Raw genomic sequence first — 26,504 nt, 5'->3', positions numbered from 1 at the left:
TAGAATCTCCCCCATTATTTGATTCCCTCCCCCGCACCCCCAGCCTTCCTCTAAAGAACATCAGGAGGGCTCCACAGCTGGGCAGGAAAAGTGCTTGAGAGATGCATTAGTGGCTTTAGGAATTTTGCTTTTAGAGAGCACTTTCTTCAAAAATTCTCAAAACCCAAGTGCATCAATTGAGCCTAGAGGAGCCTCCTGGGTGTGCCGGGGGGAGAGCAACCAAAGGTCAGTTCTCTGTCCTGCCTTTAGAAAAATAGTTCTCTGAGGAGCCCTCCCTGATTTAACCCCACTTCACAAACAAGAGCCCCAGGCTCTGGGAGGGGAGGTGAAAAAATAGGAGGCTCTTTCTCCTCCTCCTGTTGGAAACCCCTGGAGGGCAGGATGGTGAGGACTCGCCCCCAACTGCACCCAACAGGCCAGATCCTTGGTGGTGGGGTAACGCACACTCAGGCGTGGGGCGGCCTGGCTCAAAAAGACCTTGAAGAGTAAGTTTTCAGGGATGCAGAGAGGGATGGCCCCATGCCAAGGAGCTGCCAGGAGCTGTTCTTAGGTGGGAGGACACAGGGCCTAGATTTAAGGGGAAGGAGCTTTTCCCCTGGGCAGGGGCTCTCATGTGGTTCCCCACATGAGACCAGGTGAGCGTCTCCATCCCTGCCCTCCGCCTCCACCCAGGCCCTCCTGGGAGCAGGATGGCGCATGCAAGGAAAGCAGGTGTGAGGGTCAGTGTGGGGTGGGGGAAGTGGCACAGCAGTAATGGGGACAGAGCTGCAGCTCTGATGCTCTTACGTGAGAAGGCACTCACCCCTGGGGGCGGCCCCTCCTTCTCCCGGGGCGAGTGGGAGGAAGATTCCATCCCCTGTCAGTTCTCAGCTAGCCAAGACCCCGGCAGGGCAGGAAGGGAAAGGGACAGCTCCGGTGAGGTCTCCAGAGCTATTTTGAGAGAAGTTCCTCCTAAGTAACAAGAGCCTGGCAGGGAGCCTCCTCCCCCTCTGGCTCCCCTGTTGCCCTTGCCCGCCGCCTCCCTCTCCCCCCTCCCCCATAAGCCCTCACGGCTCCAGTCGGAAACTGCAGGCAACGGGGCATTGCAGGTAACGGGGCTCAAGGGCAGCTTCGCTGACGGGGCTCTTAGAGGCAGAGAACAGGGGGCTTCTCTGCCTCCAGCCTCCAATCAATCCATCAATTGGATTAACACCAGGAGCTTATAGCCTGGTTATAAACAGGCCCCCAACCTCAGGACGCTGGAACCGTAGGAGCTGAGACTCCTTGCATCCATTCACTTAAAGTTAAATGCCCCCAAATCCTCCTGCCTCTCAGGTTGGGATTGGGTGGACAGACATTTGGGAGCCTCCTTCCAGTGCACCTAGGTCTGTTCCCTGCCCATCCCTACTCACCATTCCTGCCCCCCTGCCCAGCGCCCACATGACCCCAGCCACAGTCTCAGCATAGCATCCACTGAAGTTTGGCAGGTGCCGAGGGGGTTAACAGGACAGCATGCACCAAACCAAGCCGCAGGCACGTGGCTCAGCAGTCCAGCAAGGAACCGGTACTGGCCACCTTGCCTGGTGCTCCCCAGCCCACCTCGCATCAGAGAGTTGGAGTAGAGATAAACTCTTCCTGAACCCTCCTCACCCATCTGCACTTTCTAAGGGCTCTGGGTGCAGGCAGGTAGGCAGCCACCTCCTCCATCCCTCCTTTCCTCTGTTTCTGTTTTCTGCCAGGTTCTTTCCAAGCATCATTTCAGGCAAAGGGGGGTGGGGAGCCCCAGACAGATGAGCTCATTGGGAGGAAGAGGGCAGAGGGAGGAGGGAGCTGAAATTCCCTGACCAGGGAGATGTTCGCCGGACAGTCCCACGCTGGAGAGGGGTGTGTGCCCCCTTCCAGGAGCAGGCGCCTGCTTCCCTCACTGCAGCTCAGAGATGGGGTGAGTCCTGGGCATCCCTTTATTCTGGGCCACATTGGGGTGGGGCATGAAGCCCCAGGCAGGGGCTCAGCCACTCTACCAGCGCCCCAGAGATGTGTCTACCTCCCTGCTTCATGGGTTACCATGCCCCACTGCCCTCCCAGCAAGGGAGGATGGGGGCTCAGGAGGGTTGGGGGGCCAGAGGTGTAGGGAAGGTTTGTCATTCATTGCAGCCTGGCTTCCCAGGGGACTGCCTTGTTGGCTGAATGGCCAGATGTCCTCCTGGAACCCTAGACCTGGTCCTGCCTGTGAACCGGGCACTGGGACAGACTGTCCAAACCAAAGCGTTAAGTGGTGTGGAGTGCCAGGCAGGGCTCCCTGAATGTTCTGGTCCCATTGGCTGTGCGGGAGCAGTGGATCTTGCAAAGTGAGGGGAGAGGGAGGAAGTGGAATGGGAGAGAAGATACGGGGGTGGGGCAGAGGTGGGGGACAGATGGCCGAGAGGAAAGGAGGAAACGTGGGACCTGGAGTGAAGGGTAACTTGGGGAGGTTGGAGTGAGACACAGGCCCAGGAGGAGGGGTAGAGACGGGAAGACTACTAGCCAGCAGGTGAAGAAGAGGTTTTTCAGATGCCAGGAGAGGAGAAGGTGACCAGCCAAGGCCAGAGCCATGCAGAGGGTGGGGTGTTAGGAGCCTACCAGGAAGGCGTGCCTCTGCTTCCAAACACCTTTGCCCTTCTCTTGTTGCCCACGGCCATTTTAAGATTGACTCCGAGTCACCCTGCCCCCACCCACTCCTAGATCTTTGGGCTGCAAGAAACCAGTCCCCTGATGTTTCTCACAGTGCGATGTGATGGCTTTGGCATCCCACTGCCCTGGGTTTGAAGTCTTCGCTGTTTTCTAGCTGGGTCATCTTGGGTGTACACATACTTAGTATAGCAGAACCTCGGTCTCCTCATCTGTACAAGTGAGAAAACAATGCATATTTGGGGAGTTGGCCTGAGGGTTACGTCAGCTGATATACATAGAATGCCTAGTTCAGTGCCAGGTGTAGAGTAGCTACTCAATAAATGGTGATTATCCTTATTAGTCTAGCCAGCTGTCACTCATCCTGCCACCGCCACAACTACCCCAGCCCTCTAAGCCCTTTCCAGGCTGGAAAAGAACCCACCCATCCCCACAAACAACATCAGCTCCTGTGGAGAAGCCCATGCAACGTGAGTCTGCCGTGGGGAAGGGAAGGGGAGGCTGAAGACTGGCAAAGCTGGGAGGGCGAAGGGAGGGAAAGGCTGAAAGGACTGTCGCCTTTTTCTACAGTCTTGATTGAAAGACGGGGGAAGCCGGCCCTAGCCAGACGGCCAAGGATGCAAGTTAACTTGGCTTGATCTTTGGAAAGAAGTTCCCGAAGGTTTCTAGCTCCAAATTTCCTCTCTCAGCTTATTTCTCACTGTGAATAGGGGCTCGCCCCCTCCCCTTCCCCACCCTTGATAAGTTGCTAAGGATGGATAGAGTAAGGCGGTAGGAGGGTGCAGAGGCAGCCTGCGGAAGAGCATGACTGAGTAAGAAGGCAGAGGGTGGGATGGGGGGCTTACCCATTGTATGCCATGTTTATCTTCAGGCAAGCAAGAGTTAATCCCACTTCCATCATTTGAATCCTAAAATGAGGGCTGCAGAGGGCCAATGTCAATAAACTTAGCACCTAAAAGTATGCCCTGATATACGGAATCTTCCTGACAACACCCCCAAGCTATGCTTGAATAACTTCCGGATTGAGGATCTCACTACCTCAGAGAAACTCGACCCACTACCCGGCTCCGACTCCTATCTGTCTCTGCCCGCCAGCCCTAATGTTCTGCCCTAAGGCAGAATGACACAAGGCTAATTCCTCCCCGCTGTGGTCACAGCCCCAGCCACTGTGCTGGCCATCAGCTGGGACACACACTTCCCCTCCTGGCAGAACACACCCTCTGCGTTTGCCCATTTGTCCACAGGGGGAGCTTTCAATCTGTTGAGGCAAACAGTTCCTAGTCCGCATGCCACCTGTTTACAGGGAATGAATGCATCCCCATTGAGAAGCAGAGGCAGCTGTGGCTGGGACAGAGGTGACTTTGCCAAGGCTATAAGGGAAAGCCCCTCCCATGGACTCCCAAGTAGCCAAGCTGAGGGTCCAGTGGCCCTTTGCCTGCCTCCCCTTGTACCTCATGGACTCAAGGTGAAAGGAGAAGCTGCTTTACCAGGCTACCCACTTCCAACTCACCCATTCCCACCACCTCCATCCCAGTCTTTCTCCCTTTTCTACACTGAGGCCTCCTCAGCCCTGCAAAGGAGTGGGGTCCTGGGCTAGGCTAATCTGTTTTAGGACCAAATTGATGATCCGAGTCAGGATGGCAGGATAGAGTTCTAAGATGAACTTCCTTTCCCATGACCCTCTGCAGCTCTCAACCACTGGGCAGCCGGAGTTTGTCCTAAAAGGTGGTCGGCACCCTGGACATCAGCATGGTAGCCAGGGATGACAAGAAGCTGGTGGGGTGAGAGGTCTGTAGGGGGCAGTGCCACCAAGGCCCTGCCAGCATGGACCCCCTGAAGCCCCTGAAGTGCCAGTGGAGGAGGGCAGGAGACGTGGGGGTCCCATGCTCCTGTGCACCCAGATGCCCAGCCCACAGCCCACCAGGCACTGTCCCAGCCTCCTCTCACCTGAATTGTTTTCAAAACCCCGACCCCTGCAAGATGAGAGAGAGACAAGTGGCCTAAGAGGGACTGTATACAAACCAGCACAGGGAAGTCACTCTACTGGAGTGTGCAGGTGGGACTCGGAATGGGAGCTAAAGCCAGGCTCTGTAATTAGCCAACTGTGTGACTTGGAAAATTCCTTTCCCTCGCTGAACTTCAGCTTTAAAAAGGGAGCCCTTCCAGGAAGCATGGGGGCCTCTTCTCATTCAACTCAAGGCCAGCTGGGGAGGGGCAGGCAGGAGCCTGGGCTGCTGTGGGCTGCGGTGAGGAGCTGTGCCGAGCACCAGGCGCACACTGGGTGTGGGCTGTGGAAAGCACAGGTGACCCGGAGGTGCTGGGAGAGCCTGGATTGTCCTGGACACATCATGGGACCCTAAGCAAGTCACTTTCCTGAGCTGGTCCCTGGTTTCCCATTCAGGACAGTCAGAAGACTTGGTCCAGGAGTCTCTGGGACCCCTCCTGTCTCTGATGTTGTAAAAATCTACTCTCACACCCCACTCCTTTTGGCCATCAAAGCCTGTCCTAGGGACTCTGAAATCCTCCACATACAGACCTGCATTCCAGGGCAGCGGGCCATGGGCAGGCCGGTGGCTGTGCCCGAGCCTGAACCCTGCAGGGGGTCTGGGGAGAAGCAAAGGGGCAGTGGGAATTGAGACGCTCTTGTACAGACACCTGCCCCTTAGTCGGGGGACACGGGAAGCCAGTGAGCAATCCTGAGTGCCAGGGTGGGAGCTAGCCCTTCCCCGACAAGGCAGCTCATCCTGCAATCAGAATAATCCCAACAGGCCCGCAGCAGGCTGGGCCAAGGAACATCAGTCTAGGGGAGATGCCTGAACCAGATCCAGCCCTCCCAGAAGCCACGCCCAGCTCCAAAGCATCCTCCCAGTGTTCTGGGAGAAAAGCCCTAGACCGAGAGGCCGTGTCCACCCGGAAGGAACTAGCTGGCATCCCCAGTGCCTTCTGCTCCTCAGTCCAAGTCCCCTGCTTCAATTTCCTTGTCTGTTAAGTAGAGAAGCATCCTCTCTGACATCCCAACCTTGGAAGGACTCAGAGGCTCCGAGGGCAGGCATCCTTTTAAGCCAAGGTAGCTTTGGTTCTATCAAATACCAGCCGCCTCTGTTTAACGCTGAAACCTTCTACCTGGCTTCTTTCTCGGGAAGCAGCTGTGATCTTTGCAGGCATTAGAACTACGAATGTTCAGCTCCTCCTGAATATTCTAAGTGCATCTGACCACTAACCACTGGCAAATGTCTCTGAAGTGCCAGGAGCGGGCAGAAATGACAAAGAAAACAGGAGAAAAGCAACCACTTCAGTATCTCCTTGCCATTCAGAAAGTTGAGGCTTTTCTTATCTAGGTGAGGCTCCTAGGCAAAAGGGTGTGTGTGTGTAAGAGAGAGAGGCGGGGGGTGGGGGGGGGGGAGAGGGAGAGAAATACAAAGAGAGACATAAGAACAGGAAGTGAAAGGGGAAAAGATTGGATGTGTCTCTGGGCCAGGTGGTTGCCTTCAGTCCTGAATTCAGGGCTGATTCAGCAGCACGTAAATAGGATACAGCAGTTTGCAGAGGAGACGTGAGCAACCTGACTCTTCCCCCAGACACCCTCATCCATGGAGTTGCGTGAGGGCAGACTCTGCACCAGCTGTCATCTCTTTTTCTTGAGTCCACAGCAGGCAAAAGAGATGTCTGCCTAGTCAGATACAGCTTAGAAACAGGGGGCAGGAAGGCTGACCCATCCACTCACAGAAAGAAGAGACAACAGCAGCATAACAGTCTTGGGGGCTCAAAAAGTTGTTGTCTCCCAGGAATAACCAAGAGCGCTCCAAGAAGTGGGTGTTTAGCCACCTTGTCCCCAGGGTGCTTTCAAGGTGGACGCTTTCAAGATCCTGGGTCCCAGGATTCTGGGAAGGCAAAGAGGGAAAAAGAAGAAACATCTGACCACAGGAGGGGAGTAGAATGACCCCATCCTTGATGGGGATCTGGCAGCGTCAATGGGAGCACCAGGAAAGGACCATCAGGAGTCCCTGTCACAATCCTGGCACTGCCTCAACTTGCCCCACTCTGCACCCCTGAAAAAAGCCACACTCAAGGGATGTTCAGGGGAGATGATCTGTTTATTGCAGCCAATAAATCCAAGCAATGAGACAAACTGCGAAAGGAACTCAGTCTGCTCCCAAAAGCAGACATATCACAGCTGTTGGGTCACAGAGGACCATTTAAGCTTCTCTCCCCGCCGCCGCTTCCAATCACCATATAGCACACGAGTCCTAGAAAGTGCATACGTGGTTGTGTCTTCCCCCTCCGAGTGCACAAAGAGCAATAAGAACATTCTATAATTTGCCTTTGGTGAATTAACGCAAAACGTTGAGAAATGATTGTCCCCCCTCCCCCCACCTTCTGCCAATGTAACTTTTGGAGTGGATGTAGTGAGATGTTTTATATTTGTATATATAATATGTCTATATATAGACTATGTACAAATGCATCAGCAAGCTTCAATAAAGGAAGACATAGCAAGAGGCACAGCAAGAGACACAGGCTGTCTATCTTAAGACATAAGTAGGAAGAAAAATGTCTTGATTCATCACCCGTTCCAATTGCACCAAGCCATTCCTATGGCCTGGGACTATCCTTCTGGACCTGGCCAGTGTTTTCAATTGTCCATCTGCTTAACCTGAGCTTGCAAATACTTACCAGCCCAACCTTGCCCAGGAGACTCACAGGGAGAAATATGGATCCCATCAGCTTTTCCTTTTTATAAATTGGGAATAACTGTATTAATCCATAGCTAGGGGGGCGGGTAGCTATTTCCAAAGCCAGTTCCAAGGCACCTCAAGGCATTTCAGTCCTGAAAAAGGTGTGCTTTGTTCTTATAAGCTAAATCCCATGGGTTGGCCAGCCCATCTCTCTCTCCAGTGGCCCTTTAATTAGGAGGAAGGGACAGAATTCCAAGAGAGCAGGAGAGGCAGGGGCAGTTGGGAAAACCAGCAGACTGCACCCCGCAGAGCGCAGTGACAGGAACATGCAACCACCAGCAGGGCCCGAGCCCACCGTGCTGGGAAGAGGAACAGCTTGCTGGTATACACTGGGAAGCAGGGTGCCGGGAAAACATCGCACCGGTTTCCCACTTCTATTCACAGAAGCCCCATTTTTTTCCCAACCTCATTGCCCCCGGGGGGGGGGGGGGGGGGAGGGCAGCTCTGTGAGACCGCAGGAAGAGACTCTAAGAGGCTCGGGAAGAAAGTGCATATGAGGGAGGACACCTGGGACAAAGGTGGTTCCCGGCCCATCCCTATCTGCTCAGGCGCCTGAGATCCCTGGAGAGGAACTGCTCTCCCCAGGACCCTCTGGGTCAGGGCAGGGAAAGGAAGGAATTCAGAAGTCTTGGGCTTCTTTAAGGAGAGTTAGGATTTCTTAGAATAAACCTAGGGAATCCTGCAAATAATTCCCCTAAATGTTATGAGTCCTGGAAAAAAAAAAAAAGTTCCCAGCATCCACACAGATCCTCACTCATCCTGGAAAGAGGAGAGCACTTAAGAAGTTGCCAAAAAGTGAAATCTGCAAGCTGCAGAAGTGTTATTACAACCACCCTTGGTCTCAGCTGGAACGAGGGTGCCCACCACACACCTCTCCCCTCTCAGCTGGCTGGCTCCAAGGATGGGTAATGTCCACCCACCCCAGGCATCCCGGGGGCTTAGCCCACCCCCGTTGGCAGTGTGTTGATTGGCAGTTAAGTACTGATGAGTTAGAATTTCCACCCCATCCAGGAGCTATCTGGTCGGTTGCCCATCCCCTACTCTGTGCCCGCTCTGCCTGGCCTCTCACCCTCATACCTGTCCTATCTTCCCTCCTTCTTTTCTTTCCTCCCTTCCCAGGGCCCAGATTCTGGAATCTCTTCCTCCTTCTCCAACTCCAGCCCTGGAAGCAGTGGCTGCAGAGGTGGAATTAGATGCACCAAAAAAAAAATTAATCTTGGTCCCCACAGAGCTGACCTAGCAGTTCCCAACTCTGTTATGGCTTTGTGGGCATCCCTGGCACCTGGCACAGTGCCTGGCACAGAGGAGATGCTCAATCAATGGATACTGAAGTGAATTAAACCGAGTCTTCCATAAGCTCTCGCTCTTTCCCCAAACTGGCCATCTGCTGGGCAGAGACAGAGAATGCTCCCTGGGGCTGTCACAGTCCTGTCCTCACCCGCTTCCCAGACTCCTTCCAGCCCTGGGCACTGACTCCCTCAGCCCAGGCAGGGCCTGAGCTCTGAGCTCCCAGGAAAGGCCAGGAAGTGCAGCAGGGGGTCAGCTGGGGTTGGTGTGGGGCACTGCCAGCATCCCTGCCCTCCCGCTCCCATCCCTGCCTCTGTCACAGCCTGGAGGGGCTGGGTTCCCTGGAGGTGAGCAGGGCTGGAGGGGCCCACCTCCCTCTCCTCACTTCCCTCAACTCCCTGTCCGGAGAGCCTGCCCCCCTGCCTCCCCCTCAGCCCACCGGGCAAGCTATGGCTCTAGTGATTCAAACTGGAAACTGAGGAACCAGAGGAGGCACAGGACTCTCGGCTACTGTGAGTCTGAACCTCAGTTTCCCCGCCTGTTAGTCTGAGCCACTCGGCTAGTGGATCTCTGAGGGTCTTCCAAGGCAGTTTCTCTCCATCTCCCTCCCTCCCCTGAGGCATAAGCAATTCCCTCTTCCTGTGAGTAAAATGGCAGTGGAAGTGGGCCCCCCACCAGCGCTACTTTCTCCCCCACAGGGAGCGTTGTCGGGGCTGGGGAGGGTGCAGCATGGCTCAGATGTGATGTGGCCACAGGGCCTCAGAGGCTCCAAGGCTCCCCTCAGGGCCAAAAGCCAGACGAAACCCTGCTGAGGGTAAGGGGGGGGGGTGAACCAAAGCCCCAAGGGCAGCCCCCTCTCTGCACACCGACCCCTCAGCGTGGCTCCCACCCCTTCCTCACGGCTGCTCCTGGCCCAGGCAGATGGCGGCCACCCTGGGGGAGAAGGCAGTCGGCCTTCCACCCCTCCCAGCCCCTCCACCCCTCAGCTCATTTTGAAATTCGTCCCATTACTGGGTAACTGTGGTGAAGAGCGACCACCACCCTGAGAGACACGACCCCGCCATGGCCCAGCTCAGCAGCCCTTCGGTGCTTTTCTCCCAAACACCTGAAGGGGTTAAACAGCCACCAGAAAACCGGAGGCTTCTGTGGTAGCAGCTCTCAGGGTGGGAGCAGAGCTCCCGGGGCCAAGGCTTGTCTCTAGTTGCCTCCAGCCCCAGCTTCCCGCCAACACCCAGGAAATACACGGTTGTCCCTTCAACACACCCCACCCAAGTTATAGGAACCTATGGCCACCCCGAGCCTGACAGGGCTGCCCAGGGCTGGGAGCGGAGCGACGCCACAGCCCAGGCCTCCTAGAGGCTGCCCAGCAGAGCCCCTCGGACCTGAGGTCCCCTCTGAAGCCGCCACCAGACCAGTCCAGGCACTGGGCAGGCTGGACAGCTGGCCTCCCCCTCCCCCACCGCCCACACTCCCCTTTCTCTCTGTGCGACCCTCACACAGGCAGTTTTGAGTGCACCACTCCCTCCCCCCTCCCAGGGCCCACGCGTCCCAGACGCCGGCAGGTTTCTCAATGAAAGAGAGGTGGGTCATTCTTGGTACAGGGTGGGGGATACGAAGGGAGGGGTTCAGGAGACCCCAGGACAGCCCTGGGATCCAGGCTGGAGGGAAACACACCAAGAGAGGGCAGGCGGGGACACAGTGTGCGGGGCGGAGTGTGGGGGGAGTACAGGACACGAGGGAGGGGCTGCGGGCTGGCCGCCCGCCCGCCCGCCCGTTACTTGTTGCCATCGTCCGCGTTGCCCTCTCCATCCGTCTTGCCCTCCTCCTCCGTCTTCAGGTCATCCGTGCTCAGTTTCTGCTCTTTTTTCCTCCTCACACACTTTACTACCATCAGCACCAAGATGACCACGGCCAGAAAGCCCCCGACGGAGGCACCCACGATCACCGCCACCGTGGAATCCCGCTCAGGGGGCTCTGGAGAAGGAGGGGAAACAGAACTGCTGAGTGCTGGGCTGGCAGAGGGGGCCTTGTCCCCAGGCCCCTGCTCCCCCCAGGATGCGAGCAGTGGTTCTGACTTTACTCTCCTCAGTGGCAGGCACTTAATCAAAGCCAAAAATCAACCCATTGACCTCTAAGCACCCCACCCCAAATCCCAGGCACCTAGAAGCCACAGGGGAGGGCAGTATAATGCAGTATCTAAGAGCCAGACACTGACGTCAGATAGACCCAGTTTGAGTCCTGATTGTACAATTTATTAATTGCATGACCTTAGGTAACTTCCTTAGCCTCTCTAAGCCTGTTTCCTCATCTGTAAAATGGGCATAATAGTACCTCCCTCATAGGGTTTTATGAGGATGAAATGAGATAATGCATATAGAGAACTTAGCTCTACCTATGACTGAGAGAAAGTGTCCAATAAATGGAAGCTGTTCTTAGGATTCTTAAGATCAAGATAATGATGGATAGCATCATAAGGACTCTCTGAGACAGTCCCAGGTCCTTGAGGACCAGAGGAAATAAAATGGATGCTTTCCACCCAGCATATCCCTCAGGAAGGCACAGCCTCTCCCAAGGAGCCCCAGCTAATCCTGCTGGAGAGGAGTTGGGTGGAAACAGGCAGGGGTCCCCCAGCAGCCCCTCACCTTCCATGAGGACCTTCAGATAGATCTTGCCGTGGCCGCGGTGGCGATCGGGCGGGTTCATGATGTAGCAGTTGTAGGTGCCCTCATCCTCCAGCTGCACGTTTCTCAGTGTGACTGACACGTCATACTTGCTGGGGTTCCCTGAGAACTCTACGCGGTCTCGGAAACGCTCCAGCTTCAGGTTAATGATCTTCATGCGAAACTGGAGGAACTGAGTGGGGTGAGGGACAGGATAAGGGTGCTGGATGAGCGAGGAGCGGCAAGGACAGCAGGATGCCCCTCCTCCCGTGCCCCCTTGTATGAGGAAGAGAGGCAGTTACCTCCAGATCTCTGCCACCCTCCCAGGGTCACCCAGGCATGACAACACACCTTTTGCCAAGTCCCTCTGGAGCACAGCCCACTAGGGTTCCCGGGGTCCTGGTCCAGCGCAGGGACAGGTGGTGGGAAAGGTGGGCTTCCTGCAGCAGGGCTCCCGCCTCTTCCCCCACCCCCCCTTCCTCCCAGGACTCACCATCTCCTCAGAGCAGTTATTACACTCCTGGTAAGTCCAGTTCAGGGAGAACTGTTTGTGGTTCACTGTGTAGCAGGAGTTGAAGGTGCAGGGCAGGCGGGCATCAGAGCCATTGAGGACGTTGAGGATGGTAGGTACTGTGACTTCCATGCTCCACCCTGGTGGCACTGAGGACAAAGCCAAAAGCTGGTGAGGATTCTGGCTGACAGGGCCAGGGAGGGGACAAGCCTTCTGCACCTGGTAGGGAGGGGAGCAGAGCTATGGCAGCTGGCTGGGGCTCTTACGGCTGGAATAGTCAGGGGTCAGGTGGGCAAAGCTCATGAGGGGTACCTGATGTGGCCCTTGGGGAAAATGCTGGGGCAGAGTGAGGCTGGGGTGGAGAGAGTCCAAATCATCTGTCAAGCCAGGGACAGATGGCCTCAAGTCTTTTCCAGGACCATAGTGGTACAGGCCCTCCGCCTGGCTGTCCTGCCCCCACCCTGTCATGGCCACCTGCTGGCTGAAGACCTTGGACAAGGGCCTGCACTGTGCTGGCCTCAGTTTCCCTTCTTCCCCACCACCTCCAACCATCTCTGCTGAGCCAAAGCCCTTCCAGCTGAAGCTGAGTGTCCCCAGGGCGCCGGCAGCCTGGAGGACAGGTGGAGATTCAGAAGGCCTCGCTGTCTATAATCCAGGGCCAGAGTAAAGCCTGATCCCAGCCCAGCCCCTTAACTACCCCAGGCTTCTGGCAGGGATGACAGATGAGCAGCAGGAGAGAGGAGATGCCCCAGAAGAATCAGCACAATTCGAAGGGACCAACTGATGGGTCTTCAAGGACAGGAGGCCCTTTTTTAGACGCCAGGCCTAGAAACACCACAGCGAGGAGCTGCTACAGGCTGCAGGGGTGGCAGGGTGGGAACAGCACGTTTCTGAGGAATCCCCTGGGGAGCACCTGGCCAGGAGCCCTGAGTGCTAGGGCTGAGAAAGGTCTATCCCACTCTGACATCCTAAGCAGGGTAGAGTCTTGGGCGAGGGGAGTGAGCCAAAGCTCTTCCAGCCGAAGTTGCAGTGCCCCCCGCAACCCCCACCACAGGGCAGAAAGCCTTGGGCACAAAATTTAAGGCCGTGCCCTCTCTCAGGGGCATGCAAACACCTCCTTAAATTTTGCACCCTAGGCACCTCCTTTCCTTCACTCTAGTCCATGTCTGAGTTCTCAGACTCTCGGCCAGTATTGTCAAAACCTTATTCCAAAAGACTAATAGTCTTTACAGAGGATAAACAGTAATACTCGGCATCCATCATTCATTCACCCATTTACCAAATATTTCTAAATCACCTACTATGCCCCAGGCACTCAGTCTAGGCACAGGGGGGTGGGGATGGGGGTGCTACGGCTGTGATGGAGGCCGGCAGAGGTGCTGTAATGAGGAACTTATGTTCTAGGGAGAAGGACAGACGTTAACAGGGATAAGGTAAGACTGTAACGTTAGGTAGTGATACATGGCAAAATAAAGCCAGGTGCAGAGTGACATCAGGTGGTCCGGGCAGGCTGCTCCAAGGGGTGCCCTGCAGACAGCCCCCAACTAAAGTGAGGGAGTGAGCCGGTTGAAATTTTGAAGGAATCAAGTTCCAAGGCAGCGGAACATCAAGAGTAAAGTCCCAGTGGCTGAAATGACCATCACATGTCTCGGGTACAACCAGCAGTGTGACCCAGGGGGGCAAGTGGAAGGGACCTGAGGTCCCAGAGTTAGGTAGGGATGAGGCCAGCCATTCTTCTGAGGGAGGTAGGAAGCCGCTAGGGGATGGGCCTGGGGAGGGGGGAGGGGGGTGGAGCTAGAAGGCTGTCCAGGTGAGAGCCAGGGCCCTACTGATACGGGACTAACACAGACATGGAGTTCTCAACAGACTGGGTTCAATCCCAGCTCTGCCTTCAATTAGCTGGGAGAACGTTGGCAAATTCTTTCCCCTTCTGAGCCTCAGTCCTTTCCTCTGTAGAACACAGCTGATGATACCTCTCAGGGTTATTATGACAATTAAATAAGAAAAAATATACAAAACAAATGGTAGCCTAAATTCCCCTCAAGATCTGTGCCCTAAATAGGAAGGGCTTCTGGGGCAGTCTTCTGGCAGGGGCACCTTGGAGATGGACCCCTCAGGGCAGCTCCCTGAGATTCTCTGGGATCTGGCACGGGGCCAGGCCTAATGGCAGCAGTCTGGGAGGGGACTCTGATTTTGCAAATGATTTTGTTGCGCAAAGCTGCTGGGTCCCAAAGCGGCTGCCCTGCACCCTGGAAGCGGGACTATCCCTTCTGCCCAGCCCAGCCCTTGGGAGGAGTGGCCAGAGCCAGTGGGCAGGGCTTAAGAACAGGAAATGCTCTGAACTGCTGGCCCCAGAGGTGAGGACGCAGCCCCAGTAGAGGGATAGGCATGCGGCCCCATCAGCAAGGCCGGGGCTTCCAGGTGTGCGCTGCAGTGTTCATCAGGGGAAAATGAACTGAGGAGGCCGAGTGGGCCCCCGAGAACAAAGCCCGGCTCCTAGCTCCCCGCTTCCACAGCCATTATGAAAGCACCTAGTACAGCGCCAGCCTAGGAGGAGGTGCGCTGAAAATGCCATCTCCGCCCCCCCTACTCTGCAGAGGCGGAGGAATCTGCAGGGAAGGAGCCTGGCAGGGCCTTGTCCTGAGCTTACCTCCTATCCCAGGAACACCCTGCTTCTCTAGCACCGTCCCTGGGAAGGGTCGGCCTCCTTCCCAGGGCTCCTGAGTGAAAGGAGCCTCCTCTAAGTGGCATTAGGAAATAGGTCCTGTGAATCCGGCTGACCCATCCCTGCCTCTGGCCTGCCCCAGCTCGCAACATCGCGCCAATTAGACCTTGAACCCCATCAGGAAGCTCCCTCCATCTCGAAGGAGCTAGCCCTCTGCTGTGTGGGAGGCCACCCACGGGGAGCGAGGAGACTTCTCTGGCCAGCAGGAAGGGGGCGGACAGAGAGGTGCAATGCGGGTCCCTCCCCCGCATCCCTGCAGCCTGTCCCGCAGGAGGCACCAGGCGGACACGTGTGCCCTCTAGTGGTCAGAGGAGTCAACTGTCCAGTCCCAACAGCAGAGAGGAGAAGGGAGTCAGCAAATCAGAGGAAGCCAGAGGGGGAAAGCTTGTCGATCTAGCCCCACCGTCTTAACCGTGAGGAAGGTGAAGCCAGAGAGACACACAGCGGATGGGGACAAGCTGGTGCCAGGATCATGGTTCCTGACTCCTAGTCCAGGGTACCCCCTTCCGCCTGACGCCTCACCAGGATCTCAGGCTCAAGGCAAGGGTCTGAGGCCTTTCACCAATCCAGACCCTCATTAAAGATAAGAAAATCATCAGGCAACGAGGGCACAGCTGTGAGCAAAATCCTGGGCTCCTGATGAACTCTGCTGCTTCAGGAAGGTAGCGGAATCCACAGCTAGGGCCACAGAAGGTCTTCACAGTAACAACAGAGTGCTTACTGCGTGCCAGGCGCTGTTTAAGGACCCCACAGATATTACCTCGTCTAATGCAATATCCCTGTTATCACCCCGACTCTCCAGATGAGGAAATGGAGCACGAAGAAGTTAAATGAATAGCCCAAGTTCACAGCTGGTTAAGTGACAAAAGCTAAACTTGAACCCAGGCTGCCAGGCTCCAGACAGACCGTTGAGGGGTCGAGGCTGGGTGGGAGTGTGATTTTTGTTCCAAGGCGTCCCAGGGACAAGGCCTCCTGCTGTCTACGTGGCAGGTCCAGCTCCATACCTGCCAGCCTCCCCTGTCCACCCCAAACTCACTCCAGGCAGGCTGGCCAGAGTGCAATGGTCCTATTTAAAGGAACTTCTGCACTCAGGGACCCCACAGTCTTCCTGGTTTTCCCATTTGGGACCAGGTCTGGGCCCTGGGTCTCCTGATTTCCAACTCACAGAAAGGAAATGATCAACAGGGGTACAGTAAGGTTGTGGCTTTTGAGCTTCGTTCCAAAACATCACCAATACCCAGACCCACTCACCTTCTCCAAGGCATCTATCTGGGCACCTCGGGCCCCGTGTCACCTCCTGTTCTAACGGGCCCATCTTGCAGAGATCACAATTTGCACATCTCCTGTCAAACATTATTTCCTGCAGAGACTAGAATTTAATCCTCCTCATGCCTCTTTCCATCCCTACAGCAACCTATGAGGTAGGTTTGTTTTCTTCTTCATTAAAAAAAGAGAGAAAGCGTATGTGGGATCTAAGCAGAGAAATTATCCCCCACCCTTCCAGAGCACTGTCTCCTGGGGCAGCCCTTGCCTCCTGGGTGCATGTGACACGCAGCCTGTCTCCTGATCTCAGACCAGATTCGTCCCCACCTCTGGGGCTCCTCTCCCAGGCCAGTCCGCCCCCACGCCCCCACCTCACCCCGAGCAGCCATGAGAACACCTGTCCTCGTCACCCTCGCCCCCAGCCTCCACTGGACCCGTGTTGCTTTCGGGATCTAGTCCGGGCTCCCAGGCAAGGCTTCCAAGCCCTCTGCCATCTGGGCCCAGCCGACCTCCCGGCCTCATCTCCTGCCCGCTCCCAGCCCTCCACGCTTCCACCATTCCAGCGACCCCAGAGTTCTTACTTTTCTGAAAACACCTCCATCTTGCCCTCCTCCGTGCCTTTGCACATGTTTTTGCTCTGGGTTGGGAAGTGCGTTCACCCTGCTGCACCTGGGCCCTCCTACTTACCCTGCAGATCCCAGCTAATAAGCCTCAGTGACGGTTTCCCCAGCGCCTGCACCCTCTCCCCAGCCCAGCTATCGCTTCCAGGCTGGGAGCCAGACTAGCATCATGGCCAAGTCTAACACCCTGGTCTGATCTTAGGCAAGATGGTTACCTCCCAGCACCTCAGTTTCCTCACCTGAAAATGGGACACAACAGTAGGACCTACCTGCTAGGGCTCTGGTGAGGATTAAATGACTTACTAAAATATAAAGCTCACAGCATGCCTGGGACATGGTCAGCCATTAAAAAAGATTAGCTGCTATTATTACATTTTTAACGGTAATAATATGATGCTGCGTTGTTGTAATTTGTTTACATGCCTGAGTCCTTCAAGAGACTCTAGGGAGCTATGCTTATTTATCTTGGTATCCCTGGACCCAAAACAATATATGACACACAGAGGGCACTCAATGAAAGTCACAGAAGAAAGGACGGAAGGCACCTTCCCCTCTGTGTCTGTGTGCAGTGGGCTCGAGCGAGAACCACTTCCTAGGCCTCCCCTCACGTGACCCAGACTTTGGTAACCAGGCCAGTGACTGTGGAGAAAAACTCTAGGGAAGACCAATCGTTTGGACTGTTTCTAACTGAAAACTAGTCTCACTCACTTCTGTCGTGTGTTCAGCAGGTTGCCCAGCTGTCCCCTTTCCCTTTGTCAGCTCCATGGTCATCCTCCCAAACCCAGCCCCTGACATAGCCCCCTCCCTTGTCACTTGGGGCATCTCTCCATCTTGGGGACTGATGCCACTACGACCACCAAAGTTCCATTGTCCACCTGAGCCCCCAGTCTTGGAGAACCAGGGTGTGCCTCATCACAGCAGCAGTCAAGTACAAGGTCAAGGTCCCTACTCCTGCGTCCTCCCCCCACCCAGATCTGCCGAGGCTTTAGCTTCTTCCCACCACCACCCCCATGCCCTGACTTCTTCACTCCAGATTCCATCCTCTCCTGCGCCACACCCTGGTGCTGCTCCCTGAGCTCCCTTCCTTTCTTCACGCAGATAAGGCTCTCATAAGGCTGTCTCTTTCCCACTGGAAGCTCTCAAAGGAGGTCGCCTGTCCTCTGTCCCCAGCTCCCTACACGCTGGTCATTCACCCAGCTCCCCTCCTTTTGCCTGTACGTGAGATTCTTTGATTAAATAATTAAAGTTATTGTTAACATAGCAGCACCATTTCTCGAACATGAGGGGCAGTAGAGTTCAGTGGTTAAGAATGAGCTGAAGTCAGATAAGCAGGGGTTCACATCTCAGCTCCCTTTAAACTAGTCCCGTGACCTTACTGGGCAAGTTACTTAACTGCTCTGTGCCTGTTTCCTCATCTGTAACATGAGGATAATAACGTATCTACCTCATACGATTACCAATTACCGTAAGGACCAAACAAGATACACAGCGCACAGGCCAATGAAAAGCGTTCATACAGATGACTAGCACTGAGCCCTGGTTATGTGCCAGACTCACAAATAGCCCAGGCAGTAGCTGTTCTCCAGTTCACCCATGAAAGAACTGGAGCTCAGAGGGATGGAGTAACTTGCCAATAGTGTGAAGTAAATGACAAAGGTGGCTTTAAACCCAGATTGATTCCAAGGCTCATGCTCTTTCTGCTGCCTGAGCTTCCATAACATTCCTGCTCTGTCGTTACTATGTGTGATAACTCAGCAAAGCTAATAGGCTTTATCCTGCAGGCTGCCAGGGGCCCTGCGCTGTCTCTGTTTAGCACCCCTGCCCGATATCCAGCACAGCGTGCCAGAGAAAGAGGGAGAAAGGAAGTGAGACCGAGAGCCTCTGTGATGGGGAATATTTCCACTGACGACCCTTGGACTGGATCCTAATTGCTACGCCAGCAACGAGTAAGTTTAGGAACAAGAACGAAACTACCTTTGTGCAGGATTGCAAATAACTCTCTAGCCCACCTCCCCACCAGGAAGTCCAGGAATGGCCAAGTATGAAATTAGCATTTGAATCACCTGACAGGCCATCTGCAAGGCAGGGCTGGACAGTTCTGAGACTTGGTCTGCAGGGCCACAGCCACACTCAGACCATGAGTTCCTTTTTTTCCCCCTTCTTTTTTCTGATCCCTTCACCTGACCCCTCCTCCACTCCATCTGGCCCAAACCAGAGACTTTCTCCATCAGTGCCTGCTTCAGCAATTCTCCTCCCAATCCAGAGATCAGTCCTCAAGGCTACCTCCCCACTACTCCCACACACATTGCAACAAATCAATGGTACAGGTTTCCAGGAAGCCAGACCCAGACTCAACTTTCTGCCCCCAATTCCCACGTACACCCTTTTCTAATATCCTAAACCCACCAGATTCCAAAGATCAAGGTTCACAAAAGAAGCCCCTTAAGGGGGCATTAAGTCCCAGGACCCCACACTTTCAGCAGCTTTAAAAAAAAAAAAAGAAAGAAAAAGAAAATCCATGAAGCGACTCTGCAGATTAACCTACACTCTGCCCCCACCCCCACATAGGTCCATTTCAGGGAAATTCAAAGAAAAATCACCCCTGTTGACAACTGACACCCCCAAGGAACACTCAGATCCCCTGACCCAACATTTCTGTGACCAAGTAGTCCCAGCGCTATGCAGTCCCCAGCAATGTCTCCCCCAGACCCCGGGAACCTCCCTTCCCAAGGACACTGAAGAGAAGCTCCAGCACTGTCTTCTTTCCTGCCCCCGGTCCCCATCCTCCTCCTGTTGCGGCTGCACTTCTGGACCCTCAGGAGCATGCAGGTGTGCGGTCTAACTTACCCAAAGAGAAAAAGAGACTGAGCCCCGTGAGACTGAAGGCAGGGCGAGGTAGCCAGGCATCTTTGTGCATTTTCAGAGACTGAGATGTTAGTCGGGTGGGATATGGGAGAGGGTGATTTGAGGGGCCGAGGGCTACAAGGGAGGAATGGTTAGATGCTAAAAAAAAAAAAAAAAAAAAAAAAAAAAATGCACGGATGTACTTCAAAGACACATAAAACATTAAGGAGGCTTTATTTCCATCTCTCTAATATGGCCGGCTTGTATGTTGCTGCTAAAAAGAGAGAGGGAGTGTGAAAGGGAGAGAGAAAAAAGGGGATGGAGTAAATTTTGTGGTTGGTGGATTTCGAAAAGCAGGTGGGAGGGCATAAAAAAGTCTTTCCACAAAGAACGAAGTTCTTCGGAAATGTTTACCCTCTAAAGCAAGAGCTAAACGGGTCCTGCCTTTCTTCCTCACTTGGATGACTGTTGGGGTTTGAAGGTTGTTTGAGGAACCCATTTATTTCAAAGCTCCTGAAAGGGGTGAATTCTTTGTCATTTAAAAACACTCAAAAAAGGAGATGCTCGTGTTTGTGCTGTTTGGACAGGGTTCGGGGAAGTGAGTTGGGAGACTTTCAGGAAGTAAGAACTTCCTCATTTTTGTAGCATTTCCACCAAAAAACAAAAGAGATCAAAGCAGGCTGGTGTAAAAACACCCAAGTGAACTTACAATCAAATTAATGTGAATCTTTGGGGAATCCTGATTCAATCAAACCAACAGTAAAAAGCCATTACAGCGATAATTGGGAAAAAATAAATATGGACTGGGTGTTAGTTTATATTAATGAATAATTCTTAATTTTGTTGGGTGTGATAAAAAAACAATGTGGTTATATTCTTTAACATCTGTATCTATTAAACACACTGGAGTGTTTATAGGTGAAATGACAGGATGACAGGAATTTGCTTTAAAATATTCTAGGGGAAAAAAAAAAAGAGTAGGGGAGGTGGGTGACAAGGTGCTGTTGATTGTCGAAACTGCTGAAAGATGCCAAGGGTTCATTATTCAGTTCTCTCTTTTGCAGTGTCTGTTTGAAAATATTTCCTTTGAAAAAGGAAAGGAGGCTAATATCACAAGCAGGAGAACTTGGGGTAGAGTGCCAAGGTGGCCCCAAGCAGAGAAGGTGACCCCCGACTCTTCTTGGGAAGACATTTGAGCAGAACAAAGGCTCCCGTGCACAGTCACCTGCGCCTGCGCCGGCGATGGGCGACTGATGCTCCGAAGAGGGAGCAGCTAACATCTTAGAGCACTGACTCTGTGCCAAGTCTTTACCAAGGATATCTCTACTTAGATGTAAGCCTGGAATAGCTGATTTTGTCTCTTTTTTTAAAATCGCAATGAGGAAACAGAGGCTGATAGGGCCTAACTCACTCAAGTCACCTATGATAGTTAAGGGCAGAGTCCCAGCCAGGACCCAAACTGAGGTCTGTGGGAAACACCAGGCGTTTCCAGTAGTCCACATTGCCTATTACCAAGGGGAGGAGACACGAGACCTTCCTTCCCTGGGGCTGTCTAGAGACACAGGGAAGAGAAGACTGGAATAGACGAAGCGGGGGACCTCTGCATGCATGTGTCTGTGTGTAAAGAAGGTGGTAAGAGGCAGAACATAAAGAAACCAAATGGGAGGCCAGCACAGTGCTTGGCTCAGAGCAGACAGTAAGCAGGTGACGCACAGCTACACATGGGCACCCTGAATGCATGAGTGAATGAAAGAATTTGGAGAGGGATGGGACTTTGTCGACATCATCGTGAAGGTAGTGAAATCTAGAGAAGGCCGCTGAAGCTGTTCCAAGCCGGGAGGAGGGAAGTGGGCCGAATTTGGGTGGCAGGTGCTGACAGCAGAGGATGGAGAAGAGGCCTCTATGGTTCTCCACACTGGCGGCGGTTGTCCATGCCTGCATCTCGCACAAACTCTGCCACCAAAGTGCCTGTCACTCACTTCACCAGAGTTTGGCTGCTGGTGGCTCATTCACAGAGCTCACAGCCCAAAGGAAAGAAAATCAGAGGAGAGACGGGGCAGCCTAGGGAGAAAAGTGTCTTCCAGGGGCCACAGTCCTCAGGCCCAGGCCTCCTCCACCATCAGCAGCGGCCTGGCTCACAGGTGTGCCCGGAGGGATGGACGGCACAAGCCGGGGCCTCAGCTCCCGCACCAGCCCCTGGGCCAGGACCCAGTCTGCTGCACAGCCACCCATGCTGCCGCAGGCACATGTCAGCCAGAGAGTTTTGGTTTGACGTAGCCGGCCTCCTCCTTTTTCTTCATGCAGCTGAGGGCTCCTGTAAGACCCAGGAAAGCTGCTTTCCAGGCTCACTTGGTCTCACACTGGGTCTAGAAGCTTCTACCTTGGGGACATCTGAGATAAGAAATGGATCCCAAAATGACACAAATGGACTTATTTACAAAACAGGAACAGACTTCCAGACACAGAAAACAAACTTATGGTGACCAAAGAGGAAAGGAGAGGGGAAGGGTAATTTAGGAGTTTGGGATTAACAGATACAAACTAGTACATATAAAATAGATAAACAACAAGGTCCTGCTGTTTAGCATTGGGAACTGTATTCAATAGCTTGTAATAAACGATAATGAAAAAAATGTGTATATCCCTATGTCTGTATCTGAATCACTGTGATGTACACCAGAAACTAACACAACATTGTAAATCAACTATACTTCCACTAAAAAAAAGGAAGAAAAGAAATGGATCCAGAAGTTTCTGTGCCTCTATCCAGAATTTGGCCAAGAGAAAACAGATACACAACTTAAATTAGGCTTTGTCCAATCCAGCCCTCCAGGACCGAAGGGCAGAAGGCGCCAGATCACAAGAGGGTTTTCCTGGCAGGGTGAGTAAGAGGGAGAGCTACCCCAGAACCTCCCCACAGCTCACTTGGACCCCTAGATGCCCATTTTCTCCAAAACAGTATGCCTTCCCCAGGAGCCGATAAAAGCCTGGGAAGTAGAAACTCACAGAGGTATTTTTTAGAACAAAGACACCAGTATCAGAGATGGGCTATTTGTGGAATGAAGCCCTATTTTTGGCATTTCTACCCAGTGCCATTTATCCCTGAAGATTTTATCAGACAACACTCAATTACCTCCCCTGCTGGACAAGAGTGTTACAAATAATCCAAAAGAAGGTAGTTTCCTTTTGCCTTTGGAATTCTTAGTTGAGGCTATGGAGAGCCTCCCTAGTTACCGTTGCCTCCCTAGTTACCATTGCCGTACAGGACCAGCAGCAGCAGCATCACCTGGGAGCTCCTTAGAAACACAGTCACAGGCCCCACCTCAGACCCAAAGAATCAGAATCTGCATCTCTAACAAGACCTTTAGGTGTTTCTTGAGCACATTAAAGCTTAAGAAGTAACACTTTCCACTAATATTAAAAGGTTTGCATTCCAGGAGCCAAGGGGCAATGAGAGGCCAGGTTTGGGGGGACTGGGGAAAAGGGACTGGTGAGCAGGAACAAGCTTAGGGTCACCCTGCAGCCTGCTCAGGAATAACAATTTCACTCACCTCGCTTCCCCACCCAGGCCCTTCCCAAGCCATTTCACACCAGGTGAGGTTTCTCTTACCCTCACAGGGATTCACGTGGTGGTGTCTCTGCCTTTGCAGCTTCCTCCTCTAGCAATGTGCCTCCTCTCCTGTCTGCTCAGCAAGCAAGCTCCTAGTCTTTCTTCAAAAATCTGGGACAAAGTAACCCTCTCCTTATCGTCTGCCTGCGTACCTCTTGTCTCTGTGCTCCTGTGACCCTTGCTACATTCACTCATTTTGTTTATCAAGTCCCTCATTCCACAGAAATATCTATTTAATGTCCCCACATGCTAGACACTAGGCTAGAAACTATAGACCCAGAAATGAATGTGATACAGCTCATCTTCTGAGAGCTTACATTCTCAACAGGGAGACAAATGTATCAACTCCCATCTACAGGTACACTGGGATTGCTTGGGTCTCCTTGTTAACAGGAGTTGGAGAGTACTGTCATTTTTGTTTATACATCTTTAAAGAGCTCCTCAACTAGAGCTCTTTAAAGACAGGAGTTTTGTCTTATTCTTCTGAGTTTGTGCCCTGAGCATATGAGAATGAATGAATGAATGTCTATTTTACATCTGGGGAAAGGGCAGAAACTCCATCAGCCTGACTTTATGTGGTAGAATGGGGACTGGGAGCCAGGTCCAGCCACTCCCTGGGAATTCCATTCAACAAGGCATTATCCCACATGGGTTCAGATGCTGAAAAGCTCACAGAAAAGACCTAAAGCATGATTTCTAAGAGTTTAAGATCTTTCAGAGAATAAATAAAGCTGCACACTCATGAAACAATTAGAGAACATCAGAAGATAAAATCTGGAAAGTGTAGAGATCTAGGAAGATGTGAGAAATAGGAGATCACCCAGGTGGAACTCATGCAGGGCCTTGAAGGAAAGTTTGGGCAGGCAAGGAGGGAAAGAGAATTCCAGGCAGGGGACACCAAGAGCAAAGGCTCAGAAGCACACGAGACAAAGGTATATGGACAGAGGGTATATGGTTCAGAGAGCACAAAAAAAAAAAAAAAAAAAAGGGAGTTTTGGATGGGTAGGCAAGATGGCACCCAATCTCAAAAGGTCATGAACATACAATGTGAAGTTCAGACAAGGGCTTTGAAAGTTCTGGGACAGCTAAATCACTCCTGCTCTCACCATCTATGAAATCAAAAAGGTCTAGCTTTCTGAGAAAACTCCAAGTTCCCTTAATTTTTGATAAAGAAGGAATATTTTGATTGTTGGGTTTTAAAGAAGTGGTAATGGATTGCCTGATCTCTCTTGAGGAAGACCAAACCACATTGGCAAACCAGACAGAACAGAATGACGGGCCAAGACAGAAGGTCAAGAATCCTGAGAAATTTTATTCTTAGTAAGAAGATAACTGGTCTGTGTTGGGGTAAAATTTGCAACCTAAGGTTCTTTGGGTCTAAGCAACTGAGCCAAATCAGTGGCAGCATGACCTCTTCCAAACAGACACAGAGAGAGAGAGAGAGAGCGCGCGAGCGAGCAGGCGAGAGCGAGCTAGTGTTTCATAAAAGAAAATTGCCAATATAGACATGTAAGTATACTGATTAGACAAAAGGAGTAAGAATGAGTTGGCAATGAGGAACAAAAGACCAAAAGGCTGGCAGAAGGCTGCAGCCTTTTAAAGGAGAAGCATCTTCTACAAGTCCTCGGTGGACAGGCTGAACTGTTTCTAGTTCCAATAGCCATACTCTGATGGTGCTAGATTCTCCATTACTCCTGGGTGGCCCTACCCCCTCCACCCTTAGACAGATTTCTGTTGGCAAAAGCCTGCTTGCTTCTGGAAGCTTTTGAATGTAAGAGCATCTGATGCTCTAGAGACTTTAACTACTGCAAATTCAAGTAACAAAACTGCTTGGATCTCCAAGGAGATCGAGCTTGCTCCATCCCCAGATTTCTTGCCTGCCAGAAAGTCACTCCTCAGAGCTATGCAAAGCCCTTCCTAAGGCTCAGCTTCCTAGCTCTTTCTTTGGATGGGAAGGGGGACTTAGGTATTTATGGTTACAGGGCTTCCTGCCCACAAAAATTAAAATTAATGAGAGATGAGGACTGAATCACCAGAAGACAAATCCACTGGGGAAAACACATTGGAAAAGGATGGAGGGCTCAGACCAAGCTCTAGCCCCTAACCGACCTCTTTTGTCCTCACAGTCCTGTGAGTCTCCATTTTACATATAGGGAAACAGCCTCAAAGAATTGACATGAACTTTGCAATATTGAAGAGAGAGTAAGAGGCAGAGCCAAGATTTCAACTAGGCCTGTTTGACCTTGAAGCCATTCCCGAGGCCATATGCCTTCGTGGTCCTGGATTTAGCAGACAACCACCCTTAAGAGAAGGGCAGGAGGGAGCACGCAGGTCTTTTCCATGGTCCCCTGCAGGGCTATTTTGGTCTGGGGCAAAATTAGTATTTGACAGCTGTGGACTTCCACTCTCAGTCTTGACTCCATGCTTGTGTGTAAGAGGAAGGTTTGGGGAGAGGTAGGGCTGGGGGAGAGAGATGGGCTTCCTCTTTCTCCTCCTCAGTGACAACCGCTGAATGCAGAATGGAAGCCAAACATTCAATGCATCAAATTTGACATGGGCAAGTCAAACCCCAGTGGGGCAGGCCCACACTTCCTGGATCAAAGAGCCTCTGCAGGAGCCTGTGGAAAAACCACTCAGCCCACCTTCCAGCTTTCATCTCAGTTATTCCCCTGCACCCAGAACGACACATGTACAACCGCCACCCATCCATCTCACTCGGTATCCTGAAGGTCATCATCCTAAGAAGACAAGATTTGAGGAAGTGGAAAAGGGCCCCTCAGCCCAAAACAGCATGTTACCTAATAGCCCAGACATGAAACCACTTCCTCCCATGAACTCCTGGGATATGAAAGAGTTCTCCTCCCCCCTCTATTTATCATGTCAACAAGTGCCCCCTCCCCGGTATGTCTTGGAAAGGATATTACCTTCAAGCCACATACTGTAAATTATTGACATACGCCTTATTTAGAGCTACAGGTGAGAAGGAAACATTTAATGGCTCTTAGCCAGGGCTGAACAAGAACCAAGAATGGCTACAGGCCTCCAGGTGGAGGCCGGAGAACAGCCGGTGAAAGAGAAAGTTACTAATGAGTGTGTCATGAGAGGGGCCTCGTTGTTTGGAGAGTGAGAGGAATCTCTCAAAAATGTAGCTCCACCTGAGATTGGATCAGAAATCAGAGACCCACAAAAGACCTCCCCTTGATCCATGCCCTGCATGGCTAAGAGGGAAGAATGGAAGGCAGAGAATGAGGAGCGCCTGGGGGCATCAAGAAGCGGAGATCTGAGCCAAGCCCAGACTAGAACTAGGAGTTCAGAACCAAAAGATTTTTAAGACTAACCTTATTCAATCTTACAACAGTAACCAAGAAGTTTAGGAACCTCACATTTCAGACCAAGAGCTAAATCAGTGGCTGACCACTTTGACAACTCATGAGTGTCACTTTTGAAAAAGCCAAGCACAAGCTCCACCTAGGAATTCCAAACCAGGACAACTCTGGTGAGTCCCAGCAAAGATTCACCAGCCATTCTGACCCCCAGCCAGAATCAGGAAGCGCCGGCCTAAGTCGTGGAGCTGTACTCACACCCCACTTCCAATCCGTCCA

At 52.7% G+C, this 26,504-nt stretch overlaps 1 protein-coding gene across 1 annotated transcript; it reads right to left on the bottom strand.

Moving 5' to 3' along the window:
- Nucleotides 1–6,721: 6,721 nt before the first annotated feature.
- On the bottom strand, nucleotides 6,722–19,950 carry SCN2B (sodium voltage-gated channel beta subunit 2). Its single transcript, XM_006175332.3, has 4 exons — nucleotides 19,296–19,950; nucleotides 11,823–11,989; nucleotides 11,312–11,522; nucleotides 6,722–10,643 (listed from the first exon to the last, which is right to left on the bottom strand). Exons 1-4 carry the CDS (start codon nucleotides 19,513–19,515, stop codon nucleotides 10,444–10,446), a joined length of 798 nt encoding a protein of 265 aa, XP_006175394.2. The 5' UTR covers nucleotides 19,516–19,950; the 3' UTR covers nucleotides 6,722–10,443.
- Between the last annotated feature and the right edge of the window lie 6,554 nt (nucleotides 19,951–26,504).

Source organism: Camelus ferus, chromosome 33 (genome assembly GCF_009834535.1).
Source record: "Camelus ferus isolate YT-003-E chromosome 33, BCGSAC_Cfer_1.0, whole genome shotgun sequence".
Classification (NCBI taxonomy): Eukaryota; Metazoa; Chordata; class Mammalia; order Artiodactyla; family Camelidae; genus Camelus; species Camelus ferus.
This window is presented reverse-complemented; position numbering and strand designations above follow the sequence as displayed.

Excerpts from the sequence above, each read along its gene's own strand:
- SCN2B (XM_006175332.3), bottom strand. The coding sequence starts at position 19,515 with ATGTTTTATGTGTCTTTGAAGTACATCCGTGCATTTTTTTTTTTTTTT. Across the intron at positions 11,523-11,822 it reads ATAACTGCTCTGAGGAGATG|TTCCTCCAGTTTCGCATGAA; the intron begins GTGAGTCCTGGG and ends CACCCCACTCAG. Across the intron at positions 10,644-11,311 it reads TCTGAAGGTCCTCATGGAAG|AGCCCCCTGAGCGGGATTCC; the intron begins GTGAGGGGCTGC and ends CTCCTTCTCCAG.